At 40.5% G+C, this 13,435-nt stretch overlaps 1 protein-coding gene across 2 annotated transcripts in view; it reads left to right on the forward strand.

Annotated features, from left to right (window-relative positions):
• LOC122562617 (clustered mitochondria protein homolog) overlaps positions 1-13,435 on the forward strand; it is an 87,056-nt gene that overhangs the window by 15,264 nt on the left and 58,357 nt on the right. For both annotated transcript variants that reach the window (XM_043715604.1, XM_043715605.1), the window contains exons 2-6: positions 3,465-3,646; positions 4,432-4,603; positions 8,303-8,446; positions 12,431-12,576; positions 13,017-13,171. In XM_043715604.1, the coding sequence (XP_043571539.1) occupies positions 3,465-3,646; positions 4,432-4,603; positions 8,303-8,446; positions 12,431-12,576; positions 13,017-13,171 (799 nt within the window). The remainder of the gene's footprint in view (positions 1-3,464; positions 3,647-4,431; positions 4,604-8,302; positions 8,447-12,430; positions 12,577-13,016; positions 13,172-13,435) is intronic.

The following is a 13,435-nucleotide window of genomic DNA, read 5'->3' on the forward strand; positions in this document are numbered from 1 at the left end:
ATCACAGCAACCTGCCTATCTTAGCAAATGCCACAAACGTTTTGTCATTTCCATTTAAGGCAACCATGTTAATCAGCAGACTGAGCTGAGAAGACTTTGGAACCAACCCAGAGACTACATCATTCTAATTCGCAGTCGTTGGGGATAAAGCCAACAACCCACATGTGTCCCATCATGAAATAGAAACACTTTAAAGATCATTTGTGCCACGCATCCATTGCGCTGTTAAAATCTATTAAATATACTGGCAAAGTTTGTCTTCTCACATTCCTTTCGTGCTCTGCTATTTTGTCCTCCTGTTTGTTGTTTTCCTTGGTGTCAGAAACAACTGTGACTATTAAAGTAGAATATTTAATTATACTTAATTGTATGAGTGAAGTCAAGAGCAGAAGGATTGCTGACATAGACCTGCAGCAGGTATAATTAATTGCGTGGCTGCTACTTGCCTTCCTGCTCCTTGTTGTAACACCCTTGGTCGAGAGTAGGATATTTGCCCCAGCAAAGATGTGCCTGTGCACCCAACAATACTCCATGGTTTTTCAGGGAAATATGTGAAATATTTTCAGCAAACTTAAATGAATGAGATCAAGTCTAGCATTTAAAGAGTGCTGTTGGGTGTATAATTGAGAGTAAGTAAATGATTTGCTGGTGACTCACGGTCAGAGTGGAGGATTGAGTTCTAAGGTTTTCTGTCTGATTAATTTTCATTTGGATAATTGATATTTTATGAGGATTGGCAAAAACTAGCAACTCTTCTTTAAGGAATAGATCAAGCAAGTTAAACCTTTTCTCTCACGTAGAATGATGTACTTTGGAGCATTTAAGTGGGAAGACCAGTTTTGTAGTTCCCTATTTCAGTGCCGTATTCCGATAAACCTGTCTGATGGGGATATTTTGGGTGGACCTGACAATCTCAAGCTGCAGTAACCTGATATAGTGCTTCATAATACATCAGCAACTTATCTACATGCAAATAATTGTTTGGTGGTGCAGAACTCAAGTATTGCAGAAAAGTGCCAATGCAATCAAAGCTTCTCACCTTGCTATGAACAGGGCAATTCATTAGAAATACCAAACTAAGGGGAAAATAATATTTATATTGTATCAGATGTGAGCGCTAATTGTTTGGTGAGTGGGCTAATGCACCAGTTAATGATGACCTCAATTAACTGCCCAACCTTATTGAAATTTTTAACAAGGTATTGCTATGAGAAATTAACCAGAAAATGGCGGTCACCTTTTCTCTTGAATGGTAATAGGCTCAGTGCGAGTACATGTTCTTTCTGTGTGCAAAAAACAGGACACTGTGAATTGATACATGTAGCTTCCAGTGCGGGAAGGTGCACCCCATTGTGAACTCAACTGACTTGAATTGATTTGCCAGTGTAATTCTTTACATACTCAAAATTCACAAACAAAGCGTGATTCTGTGACTGGACGTGGTTTTTTTAAATAACCCCGAGTGCACAAAGAATTACGCTTACCTTAAATTTGGACCCCATGGTTACTGACGTCTCTGCTTCCAGAAATAGATTCTTGCAATCCACTCCATCTAGACCACTCAAATTTTTGGAATCACACCTAATATTGAACAATGTATTGAGAGTTTTGCAAAAAGATAAGGTTTGTGCTTTTTGATATGAGCTGCCAGAGTCCAAGATGTGCAGCCTACACACCTAGCATCACACCAACACTGAAATTCATATACCACATTACTCATTTATGTGAAAGCAGAATGACCTTTTGGCTTGATGGTGGTACTTTGATAGTGCTGAACATGAAGCGTGATTCTGTGACTGGACGTGGTTTTTTAAATAACCCCGAGTGCACAAAGAATTATGCTTACCTTAAATTTGGACCCATGGTTACTGACGTCTCTGCTTACAGAAATAGGTTCTTGCAATCCACTCCATCTAGACCACTCAAATTTTCATTCATCTTAATTAAATCACCCCTCAACCTATCCAATTTTTCATCATAACTCAAATTCTCCATTCCTGGCAATATCCATATTGATCTCCTGCATTTGTACTGTATTCACATTCTCCATGAAATGCGTGGCTGGATTTGTATGCAGTACTCTCAATATGCTCTAAATAATATTCTCTACTGTTCTAACGTAACATCCTAGTGCTTATACTTTGTCTTAACTGATGAAAAGCATCCAGTATGCCTCTTTGTGCTACTCCACACCTCATGCTTTGTTTGCCCTCTCTAAGTGCAATACCTTACACTCTACAGATTGAGTTCTATATTTATCACATTTTAGCCTGATCATCTGACCAGTCCGTTGGTATCTTCCTGCCATTCACAGCTCTTCCTCTCCACGATTAAGCACACTGTCAATTTCTGTACCATTTGCAAACTTCTTAATTATGCCCACTACATTTCAATTTAAATTATTGACCATATAGCTGCCTGACCTGCTGTGCTTTTCCAGTGCCACACTTTCTGACTCTGATCTCCAGCATCTCCAGTCCAACTTTCTTCTTATAGTATGAGCAGCAAGAAATCTACTGTGGAGCCCTGCAGAACCATACAGGAAACAGTCTTCCAGTCACAAAGCTTCTGTGGATAATTACTGGATAAAAGCAAATTACTGCGGATGCTGGAATCTGAAACCAAAAGAGAAGATGCTGGAAAATCTCAGCAGGTCTGACAGCATCTGTAAGGAGAGAAAAGTGCTGACGTTTCGAGTCTAACTGACCCTTTGTCAAAGCTTTGTCAGAGCTTTGACACAGGGTCAGTTAGACTCGAAACGTCAGCACTTTTCTCTCCTTACAGTTGTGGATAATTACCTTTTGCCTTCTGTCACTGGGATGGTTGCCTTTAGATTCAATTTGTCATTTTCCCTTGGATTGCATGAGCTTTGAATTATCTGATTTGTCTGCCATACCTTCCAACCCAGTGATGAATATGCGGCCAGAACCAAGGGATGATGTCAGGTTCATGTTGACACCCTTGCATTGAAGTGCCCATTTAACCAACACGCAGGAAATCAAGGAGCAAATATGAAAACATGCCCCAGGCGTCTTATAAAGCCATACCCACTTACACAATTAGATAAACAGTTTTGCACCATTGGGAGGTTCTGTGGGTTTATGAAGAAAAATAACCAGGGAGGGGACTGGAAGCAAGTAATATTTTCTGACATTTAACGTACAAGAACTGTCCCTGGAGCTGGCTTTATTTAAGTGTATTGTAAACTTGATAATTATGCAGCAATTGATGATGTATCATTGATCAAACAGATGTCAACCTCACAAACCCCAAGCAACTGTAATTGAGCACCATTGGCTTGGATCCAGGTTTATCCCTTGTGATTTCTAAATAGCAGCAATAAATTATGTATTAATGTTTCATGTTTTCTGTTGCCTTGTATGATCGTTTGTTTAAAATTTAATGTTCATGGTTCATAAGCTTTGCTTCTTCATTGTTTATTTTTTTTTATTCTCTCATTGCAGATGCTGAGGGTAGTGAACCCCTCTGTAATGGAAAAGACTCAGAGATGACTCTGCCAGTGAATAATCTCGTCACCAATGGTGCTGCTGATGTGCTTACAAATGGTGTGATGGAGATCACTCCTATTCCAAACACGCTTGAAATTAAGATTCAAGTGCCTGGAAATGACATCATTAGTTTACAAGTAGGTTCTTTGTAGTCTTGTTTTACCATTTAGGTTTCCTAACACCATCTCTCAACAACCACAGCCTTCTTTATTAAAAGAAAATCAAAGAAAGCAAAAAGCCTCCAGGTGATCTACTCTAAAAGAAACAATGGAAGATATTCTGGAAGCAGTGTGCAAAAACGTGGTCAAAGGGGTGAATTTTAGAAGAGCCTTACAAAACAAGCAGAAAAGTTTGGAGCGTTTCCAGAGTAGGGAGCTGTCCTTGGTGGCTGAGAGGAGAGGGATCGCTACAAATGAGCTGAGAGTTCAGAATGGAGAGTCCGAGGGAGATAGTAACACAGGAAGAACTTGGAGAGAAAGGAATTGGCAAAGTTATACGTGGTAATGATTTTTTTTTAAGAGAGGCAATGAAAGTCTGGTAACCAATGTCAGTAAGGTCAGGAGTTGATGGGTTTAGATGAAGTGATAACTTTGGAGAGTAGAAGGATAGTTAGCAAATGGCTAGATAAGAGATGGCCAAGTCTGGATAATGAGTCCAGCTCATTCCAGACCACTTTGTAGAACCTGTAACTTGCTAATTTTGGAAATTTTGGAAATTTCAAAGGGACTGAACATCCTGATTGTCTCTTGAAGGAGACCAATAAATATGTCTGTAGTATGTGCTTTGACTCCAATCTATAAAATGTACATTTGACGTGATAAACCACCCAGTTATTTTAAACAGTTTATTCAGTGACCATTGATAAGGGTGTGAGATTTCCTGAATGAACCTCAACACAAATCATAATGTATCCTTTTTCCAGGTATCTTCTGAGGAGATGGTCCAGGAGATCATCCAGATTCTGATGGAACGTGAGGACACATGTCATCGGACCTGCTTCTCACTTCAGCATGATGGCAACATTCTGGATAACTTTGCGGGGTTGGCAAGTATAGAAGGACTGAAGGATGGATCAGTTCTCCGAGTGGTAGAAGGTAAAGGGAGACGCTGTGTTGAAGGATCTTGGTGTCTTTGGCAGATTACCTACAAGCTTCACTTACTCAATACTCAATTGATAATAACTCATCAGAAATGTAGGAATCGGATTTACAATACTTTGCACCCATAATTCCTTACTTATTGATGACCTAATTTTGGCTGTGCTGTCATTGGGAATAGATGGAGACTTCCTCTGAGTGAATGACAATCACTATTATTTAAGCTGTAAGTGGCAGAAGTCACCTGCCCAGGTTTTCAGCCAGAACCAGGGATAAATTTTATCCGCAGACCAAAGAGGGCTGTGATATGGGGAAGGTGTTTCATGGGCTGATTCTTGGGTTCAAACCACAATACACACAAAGTTACATTGAGGACAATAACTTGTCAATGAACAGAAAAACTGGACTTTTTTTTGTAGATATTCTTTATATGTTTAAATGCTGAATGGTTTCAAGATGCTAAACATATTCACCAATAGGTGATGTTGTAAATGTAGTTTCCTATACCTGCTCTATATGTTGAGTAGTCCCAATGAATTTGTTGCTTACCATATGTAGAGGTAGTGTCTTCTCAAGAACTGTAAACCAGCACTTGCAAATAAAAAATGTGTTGTGAAACTAGAAGTCCCAGACATGAGAATTCCCGAATTCTACCAGATAATTAATGTAAAACCAAAATGAAATTTTTGATGGAAAATTTGATAGAGTTTGTGATGCAACAGGAGAAAATATCAATGTTCAGCTGCAGCTAAGGATGGGAGCTCAGATCAAAACATAGCCACTGGAGTTCATTAGCTGTGTCCTAGGAAAGTGAAAGTAAAGCATTCAATGAAGTGAGACAGATCCCACGTCGAAGGTATAGCTTCTGCTGCCTTTTGCCTTTTTGTTCATCCTTCTGATTCCCTGGATTTCCCCACTCTTTCAATTCTTCTTCCCTACCCAGTCTCTGTCTCTAGAACAGAATTGGGTGGGAGGCTTGGTGATGAAAACAGAAGTGCCAGTTTCCCAATTCTGATACTGTTCCTGGGGAGCTTCCATTAAAAGGCCAGACCTAGAATCCTGGCTTATTCCCAGATAAGTCAAAGTAAAATTGTTAAAGGGCTGGAGGAGAGCCCATTGAGGGCTGTTTGGCAGTTTTAGTGGGAGTGCTTGGCTGCGTTCTGGGTCAGGGCAGACTAGATGAATGGAGGAAGCAGCACAGAGAAGTCAGGCAGTCATGGCCACCACTGGGAAAAGAAGTTGGTCATTTTGAAAGGGAGAATGATTGAGAATCCTTCACAACCATTGGGTTTGCTTAGGGGGAAAGACGTGTGGCAGTGCAGGATGTTATCACTTGTCTGGTACCATGAGGGCATAAGAGAAGGAGACATGACTTCAAAACACAATTGAGAGTCCACCTAAGTACAAGGAAAGCAACTGTTCGCAATGACAGTATATCTTTGATTTTGGATGTAGTGATGATAAGGAGAAATGTCCTTTGCAGGAAGGGTAGAGCAATGGGTATAAGAAAGGCAGAGGAGAAGGATGAACAAAAAGCAGCAGAGGCTGTATCTTCAGCCTGGGATTTACTACCAATGATGCAGCTTTGTGGATCCACCAGAAAACCACTGCTTTAGAAGACCCAGTAGGCTTTCACCAAAATCTGTGTCCTCATTTCAAATGACTCACTTTACATTAGTTAAAAATCACACAACACCAGGTTATAGTCCAACAGGTTTAATTGGAAGCACACTAGCTTTCAGAGCGACGCTCCTTCATCAATCACCTGATGAAAGAGCAGCGCTCCGAAAGCTAGTGTGCTTCCAATTAAACCTGTTGGACTATAACCTGGTGTTGTGTGATTTTTAACTTTGTACACCCAGTCCAACACCGGCATCTCCGAATCATCACTTTACATTAGTGCTTGTCCTTTCCTACCAGTAGCTGCCAATGGCACTGTGTCCTTTGAAGACTTTCAACTTTTGGCTTCTTTCAGCAGCTTGTTCGTGAGTCAAAATTGGCTACATACCATTGTACCTCACTGGTCATTAATGCTCTTTTAGTGAGCACTGGACAGCACCATTGAGTAATTGAGTGGTGACAGCAAGTGTACAAGCAGGAAGCTCTTATTGGAGTTCACAGCCCAGCTGAACATTGAAGAAGAAGGCCTCTTCATTGTTGATGAATCTCACTCAATGCAATTAATAATGCTCTGCACCTTGAGGATTGAGCCTAGGAGAGCAGTGGGTTTTGCCTCAATCTTGAAATCCTCAAGGTGCAGAGCATTATTAATTGCATTGAGTGAGATTCATCAACAATGAAGAGGACTTCTTCAATGTTCAGCTGGGCTGTGAACTCCAATAAGAGCTTTCTGCTTGTACACTTGCTTTCACCACTCACTTACTCACTCTACTCGGCTCACTTCACTCATCTCACTCGCCGACTCACCCACCACCTCCACAAAGTATGGAGATATTTCTTGAAGAGGTGGCTCTGCATGGGTCCGAGTAAGAAGCTCAGACGCACAATAACAGAAGTCACTTGGTCACAAGAACCACCATTAATGGGTGGTGCCCCTGCAGTACACTCATTGTGTACATTCACAACATGGTCTTCCAGAGAAATCTGGAATTGGAGGACAGTGATGCTCTAGATTGAGAACTTATTAGAGGAAGAGGAGGAGGAGGAAGAGGTAGGACACAAAGGAAAGAGGTGGGGCCAATGGAAGACAGAATTTCAAGATTAGTCTAATCCTAATATGTTTCCATTTTGGCGCCCTTACTGTGAAAGTGGGATGTACGTCATTCTGGAGGTTTCACTGTCCTCTTTAAAGGGCCTTTTTGACACTTCATCCCTTATGTCACTGTTTCGGCCAATAGAAGTTCACACATTTAGCATCAATGTTCAGTATTTACATGATGTTGAAAAAAAAGGAAAAGTGCCCATTTAGATGAAAAAATGTGACCTACATAATGTCCTGTCAGATGGGGGGCTTCTGTCTCAGCCACTATTACCCAGCATTCCTGTTGTGGCCTTGGCTCTATTCGAAGAGTAGAAGCCTCTGCATTGTGAGCCTTCCAAATGCAGTGTTTCGCTGCTGTTGGATGGGACACAGTGCACTGCATCCCTTACTCTGCAGACTATCGCTGCGGACAGAACAGCATAGTGCAACTTGACCTGCCGGTCAATGTGGCACAGTATCATCATAACATGTTTTAACTATTCCTTACCTTGAAGTTTCTAATTTGGATCCTTTTTGTTTGAAATGTATTTTGTAAAGATTTGTATTACAATTAAGTAGATCTCTCTTCTGCCCCTGTGATGAGTTCTTCCAGAAAATGGTCAGTGCCTGTTTGACCTTTTAAAAGAATTGTTCTGTGAATAAATTGCAAAGATAGTGACTAAGCTTTCGTGGGAGCATGGATACACTCTTCAGCCCCTCAACTCATTCCAACCTTCACTTAGATCATAATCCCATCTACATGCCTTGGTTCTGTAATCTTTAGTTTCTCAATATTAGTTGTTAAATTTTTAATTGACACCCCAACCTCAAAAGTTGTTTTGAGAGGGTGGTAAAGAGTTTCAGATTTCCATTATGTGACTTGTATTGTGTGTTTTCTGATTGTTCTTTATTCTTTTGGAGTTGTGCAGTTTAAGGTGGAGCAGTATTGTGCCCTGGTACAACATTGAAGTGACATCTTTCTGTTTTTGCCTCAGAACCATATACAGTCCGAGAGGTTAAGTTTCACATCCGCCACGTCCGGGATCTGTTGAAGTGTCTGGACCCTGTTGACGCCTATAATGGCATTGAGCTTAACTCCTCTTCTTTTTTAACCACCATCTCTGAGGGAGATATTGCAGGTATGATTTGTGCAAGTACTTTGTTATGAAAAGAAATGAAAAGGAGATTGGGTAGTGGAGTGAGTTAGCACAATGATATGATTAGATCCAGTGTAGAGTGATAGGATAAAAGTCTCTTATATTGTAAGTTGATGGACCTGTTTTTTTTTGTTGCTGTATTATTCAATGATTCTACATGAATTTGGGCAGTCTCAAAACTAATATCCAGAAGCGCACAATCCAGAGCACATGGTGACCTCATCTGGAAACCAATTTACAATCGTACTCAATTGATGCGATCGCTGTTGATGTTATGATTTATGTGTGTTATGTCTTTAAAAATTAGCTCTTTGTAAGGTAAGATGCGAGGGACTTGGCGCACTTGCAAACATTATTAGTAAATCAGTTTAAGTTGTAAAGCTGCATGCTAGAGCATTGCTTGCAAGAACAAATCATTGACGTTTTCCTATGATGATGTGGCTCTCTTTTTTTAACTCGCCACAAATTAGCTGGTGAAACAGTGGGTTGGCAAGACCCACTCTATGTAATAATTTTAAACAGCATTAATGTTATTTCTTAAGGCTGAACATCAGGTTCTTATTCTTTCAAGAAATATAAACTTGAACCAGCCTCCCTGGGGGAAAAATTGTGAATGCAGAAGATACTAAAACTTGGAAGGATTGTCAACCGTGTGGAAGATAGTGATAGATTTCAAAAAGATACAGACAGGCAAGGGAAATGGCCAACATAGGACAGTTGAAATGTAATGATGAGAAGTGATACATTTTGATCGGGAGAATGAGGAAAGGCAGTATAATCTAAAGTATACAATTCTAAAGTTTGTCAAAACAGAGATCCAGGATAGAAATGTGCACAAATCTTTTGAGTGTAACAGAGCAAGTTGTGAATGCAGTCGAAAAGGCAAACAGCTTTATAAGTACAAATATGGAATGCAAAAACAACAAAGCCATAGTGAACCTTTATTAAACAGTGCTTTGCTTGAACTGGAGTACTAATTCTGGGCATTGTATTTTAGGAGAGATGTGAAGCTTTTAGGGACAGTCCAGAACATATTTATGAGAATGATTCCAGGCCCATGAAACTTCAGTGATGTGAATTGATTGGAGGAACTTTCTTTTAGTCTCCTTGGAGAAGAAACTTTTAAGAGGAATTTAATGGAGGTATTCAGAGTTGTGAAAGGTCTGTTCAGAATAGGCAGAGAACTACTTATTAGTCCAAGGTTGAGAACCAGTGAACACTTACTTAAGGTGATTGGAAAAAAAATTGTTAATGTTGCTGGCTGGGCCAGAAATTATTTCCAATCTCCAGTTACTTTTGAGAAGATGTTGGTGAGCTGTTGAACCATTGAACCATTGCAGTCCATTTACCGTCAGGAGACTCATAATGTCGTTAAGAAGAAAGTTCCAGAATTTTAACCCAGTGACACAGTACTGTGTCCTTTGCTGCTTGTAGTGTACATTAATGATCGAGACAAGATTGGTGCTGAGTCCACTGCTTTTCATCACTTATGTAAATGATTTAGATGTGAATATAGAAGGTATGCTTAGTAAGTTTGCAGATGACACCAAAATAGATGATGTAGCGGACAGCGAAGATGGTTACCTCAGCGTACAATGGGACCTTAATCTGATGGGCTGAGGAATGGCAGATGGAGATTAATTTACATAAATGTGAGGTGCTGCATTTTGGAATGGCAAATCAGGGCAGGACTTGTACATTTAATGATAAGGTCCTGGGGAGTGTTGCTGAACAAAGAGACCTTGGAGTGCAGGTTCACAGTTCCTTGAAAGCAGAGTTACAGGTGGACATGGTAGTGAAGAAAGCATTTGTATGCTTGCCTTTATTAATCAATGCATTGAATATAAGAATTTGAGAGATCATATTATGGCTGTACAGAACATTGGTTAAGTCATCTTTGGAATTCTGCATTTAATTCTGGTCTCCCTGATACAGAAAGGAGGTTGTGAAACTTGGAAGATTCAGAAAGGATTTACTAGCATGTTACCAGGATTGGAGGGCTTGAGCTATTGGGAGAGGCTGAATAGGCTGGGGCTGTTTTCCCTGGAGCATCGGAGGCTGAGGAGTGACATTCATTGAGGTGTGTAAACTCATGAGTGGCATGGATAGCGTAAATAGACAAGGTCTTTATCCCAAGGTAGGAGAGGCCAAAACTAGAGGGCATAAGTTTAAGGTGAGAGGGGAAGGATGTGAAAGGGACCCAAGGCACAACTTTTTCGAGAGAGAGTGGTGCATGTAGGGAATGAGCTGCCAGAAGAAGTGGTGGAGGCTGGTACAATTGCAACATTTAAAAATCATTTGGATGGGTATATGCAAAGGAAGGGTTTACAGCGATGTGGGCCAAGTGCTAGCAAATGGGACTAGGTTAGGTTAGGATATCTGGTCAGCATGGACGAGTTGGACCGAAGGGTCTGTTTCCGTGCTGTACATCTCTGACTGTATGACATGAATGTAGGAAGTTTTAACAGCAGGTTTGCAGATTACATGAAAATTTGTGGTGTAGTAAATGGCAAGGAGGAAGACTTTGCAATGCAGCAAGATAGTCAGATATGCTGGTACAGTGGGTTAAACAATGACAAATGGATTTTAATCCTGAAAGGTGTGAGGTGATGAATTTTAGGAGAATTACAAAGGCAAGGGTGTAACTGTTGAATGATAGGACCCTAGTTAGAAGGACCTTAGAGTACATGTCAGTAGATCATTGAAAGCTGTAAGATAGTTGAATAGGATATTAAAAAGGCATGTGGGAGACTTGCCTTTATTAGTCAGAGAATTGATTACAAGAGCAGGGGAATTATGATGGACCTATATTAGTTGTCAGTTAGGCCTCAGGTTGAGTACTGTGTGCAGTTCTGGTTGCCATTCCACAGCATAATTGTTAGTGTACTACAGAGAGTGCAGGTGAGATTCATCAGGACATTGCCAGAGCTGGAGTGTTTTCACAAAGAGAGTCTAGATAGTTTTCAAGTAGTCCTATTTTGTGGCTTCACCAGGTTGATAGCTGATTTTCAGGTATGCCAGCATGTACTCATGCACTTTTCATTGAACCAGGGTTGATCCCCTGGTTTGATGTTAATAGTGTGGGAGATATACCAGGTCATGAGATTGAAGATTGTGTTGGGAGGACTCCCAGAGCAACTTCCTCCTGACTGTCCACCACATGCCACCACTTCTGCTGGGTCACTCTTGCTGGTGAGTCAGTATATACAAGATGATGATGGGATTGAATAGGACATGTGTGCAAGGTAGGACAATGGCAGGTGATTGTTTGTGAGCCAACTCTCTCAACTTTGGCATTTGTCCAAGATGTTGCTAAGGACAACTTCGCAGAGTCAATGGGGCTGAGTCAGCTTTTGTTGCTTATAGTGCCTTGATAGCTGCCACGTACTGTATCCAGTTTCATTCCCTTTTTTGAGACTCTTTAGCAGTTGATATAACTGATTTGCTAGTCTATTTCAGAGTGCAGTTAAGAATCACCCACATTGATGTGGTCTAGAGTTATATGTAGGCCAGACCAGATGAAGACAATAGTTTCCTTCCCTAAAAGACATTAGTGAGCCAGGTGAGTTTTTAGAAAATCAACAATTGTTTCCTGATCACATTACTCTTTTAATGATGTATGCTGAATTCAGATTTCACCCTGTGCTATGGGGCAGCTCAAATCTGGATTGTCAGATCATTACCTGGATCTCTGGATTACTAGTCCAGTGACTGTAGCGCAATGTCATTTTTTTTCAAATATAGTGATTGGTTATGAACTGGACTGTGCTGCTTAGGATTGTATTGATAGTAAATTCAATTGTGACTTTCGAATGTGCATTGGCGAAGGAGCTGAAGTGAACCCTCAATCTATGGTAAAAGTGTTGGGTAATTGGGTGAAATTAGTTTTGATTTTTTGGACAGACAGTGTGAACAGCTTTCTTCTGTACTCCAACCATTTTATGAACGCAATATGTTCCCCTCTAGATATATCTACAACTGGAAAACGGAAAAGACGTTCTGGTTCAGATCAATCACTTGAGACTATCGACTGCTCTCCTCCGGAATATATCTTGCCAGGATCCAAAGATCGGCCCCTCTCATTCCTACAGCCACTAACTGCGGATAGCAAGGTGTGTTACGAAGCCAGTGGAGTTAAGTGATATTTGTGTTTAAGACAGAATTAGCTGTTCTGTTCAGAAATGTTTGCATTTGTTTGCAGAAAGGTGCAGCATTCAGAAATTACTGTTTCACTGAAGTTGGGTCGGATCAGAGGTCGACATGATATTTCAGAAACAAGCTTGTATAATGTTCATGACAACTGTGTTCTGAACAGTGTGGTAGTTCTAGTCTTGCTGTATTACAGATTTAGCCAACATTACCTTATTTCCATTTTTTCTGATTCTGCTTTGAATTGAAAAATAAAGATGATTGCAGTGTTTGTATCTGAGCACAGAGTTCTTTAGTAGGAGTAACTAGAGATTCTGATTCAGGTATGTATTGTTTAACTGGTTGGTTCTTCCTCTGGATTCAGTGGGGAGGTGGAGTTTACTAATTGATATCCTCTCTGTAGTCCCTGCAGTGTTTGAAGTGTCTGATGGTGAGTGGGTGGAATCCACCTCCAGGTAACCGTAAGCTGCGGGGGGATCTGATGTATTTTAATGTTATCACCATGGAGGATCGTCACGTCAGCATCACTGCATCCACACGTGGATTCTACATCAACCAGTGAGTACAAGCCTTGTGCTCAGTACCTCTATTAAATGTGTTCATGCAGGAAAACTCGCAATATCTTTTCAAACAAATAAAGTAAAATTGGACCTTTAGAGATTTCAGATGATTCAATTATTGCAATGTTATCAAATGCAAAATTATTAAATTCACTTGCTAGGGGGCAAATTATGAAATTGATGGACTAAATTCAGAGATCAGAATCACTGCTGGAGAAAGTTGTACAAAAGCAGCATGGAAACATGAAGCTTGCTGCCTGGA

The sequence above is a fragment of the Chiloscyllium plagiosum genome, chromosome 25, assembly GCF_004010195.1.
Source record: "Chiloscyllium plagiosum isolate BGI_BamShark_2017 chromosome 25, ASM401019v2, whole genome shotgun sequence".
In the NCBI taxonomy this organism is placed as follows: Eukaryota; Metazoa; Chordata; class Chondrichthyes; order Orectolobiformes; family Hemiscylliidae; genus Chiloscyllium; species Chiloscyllium plagiosum.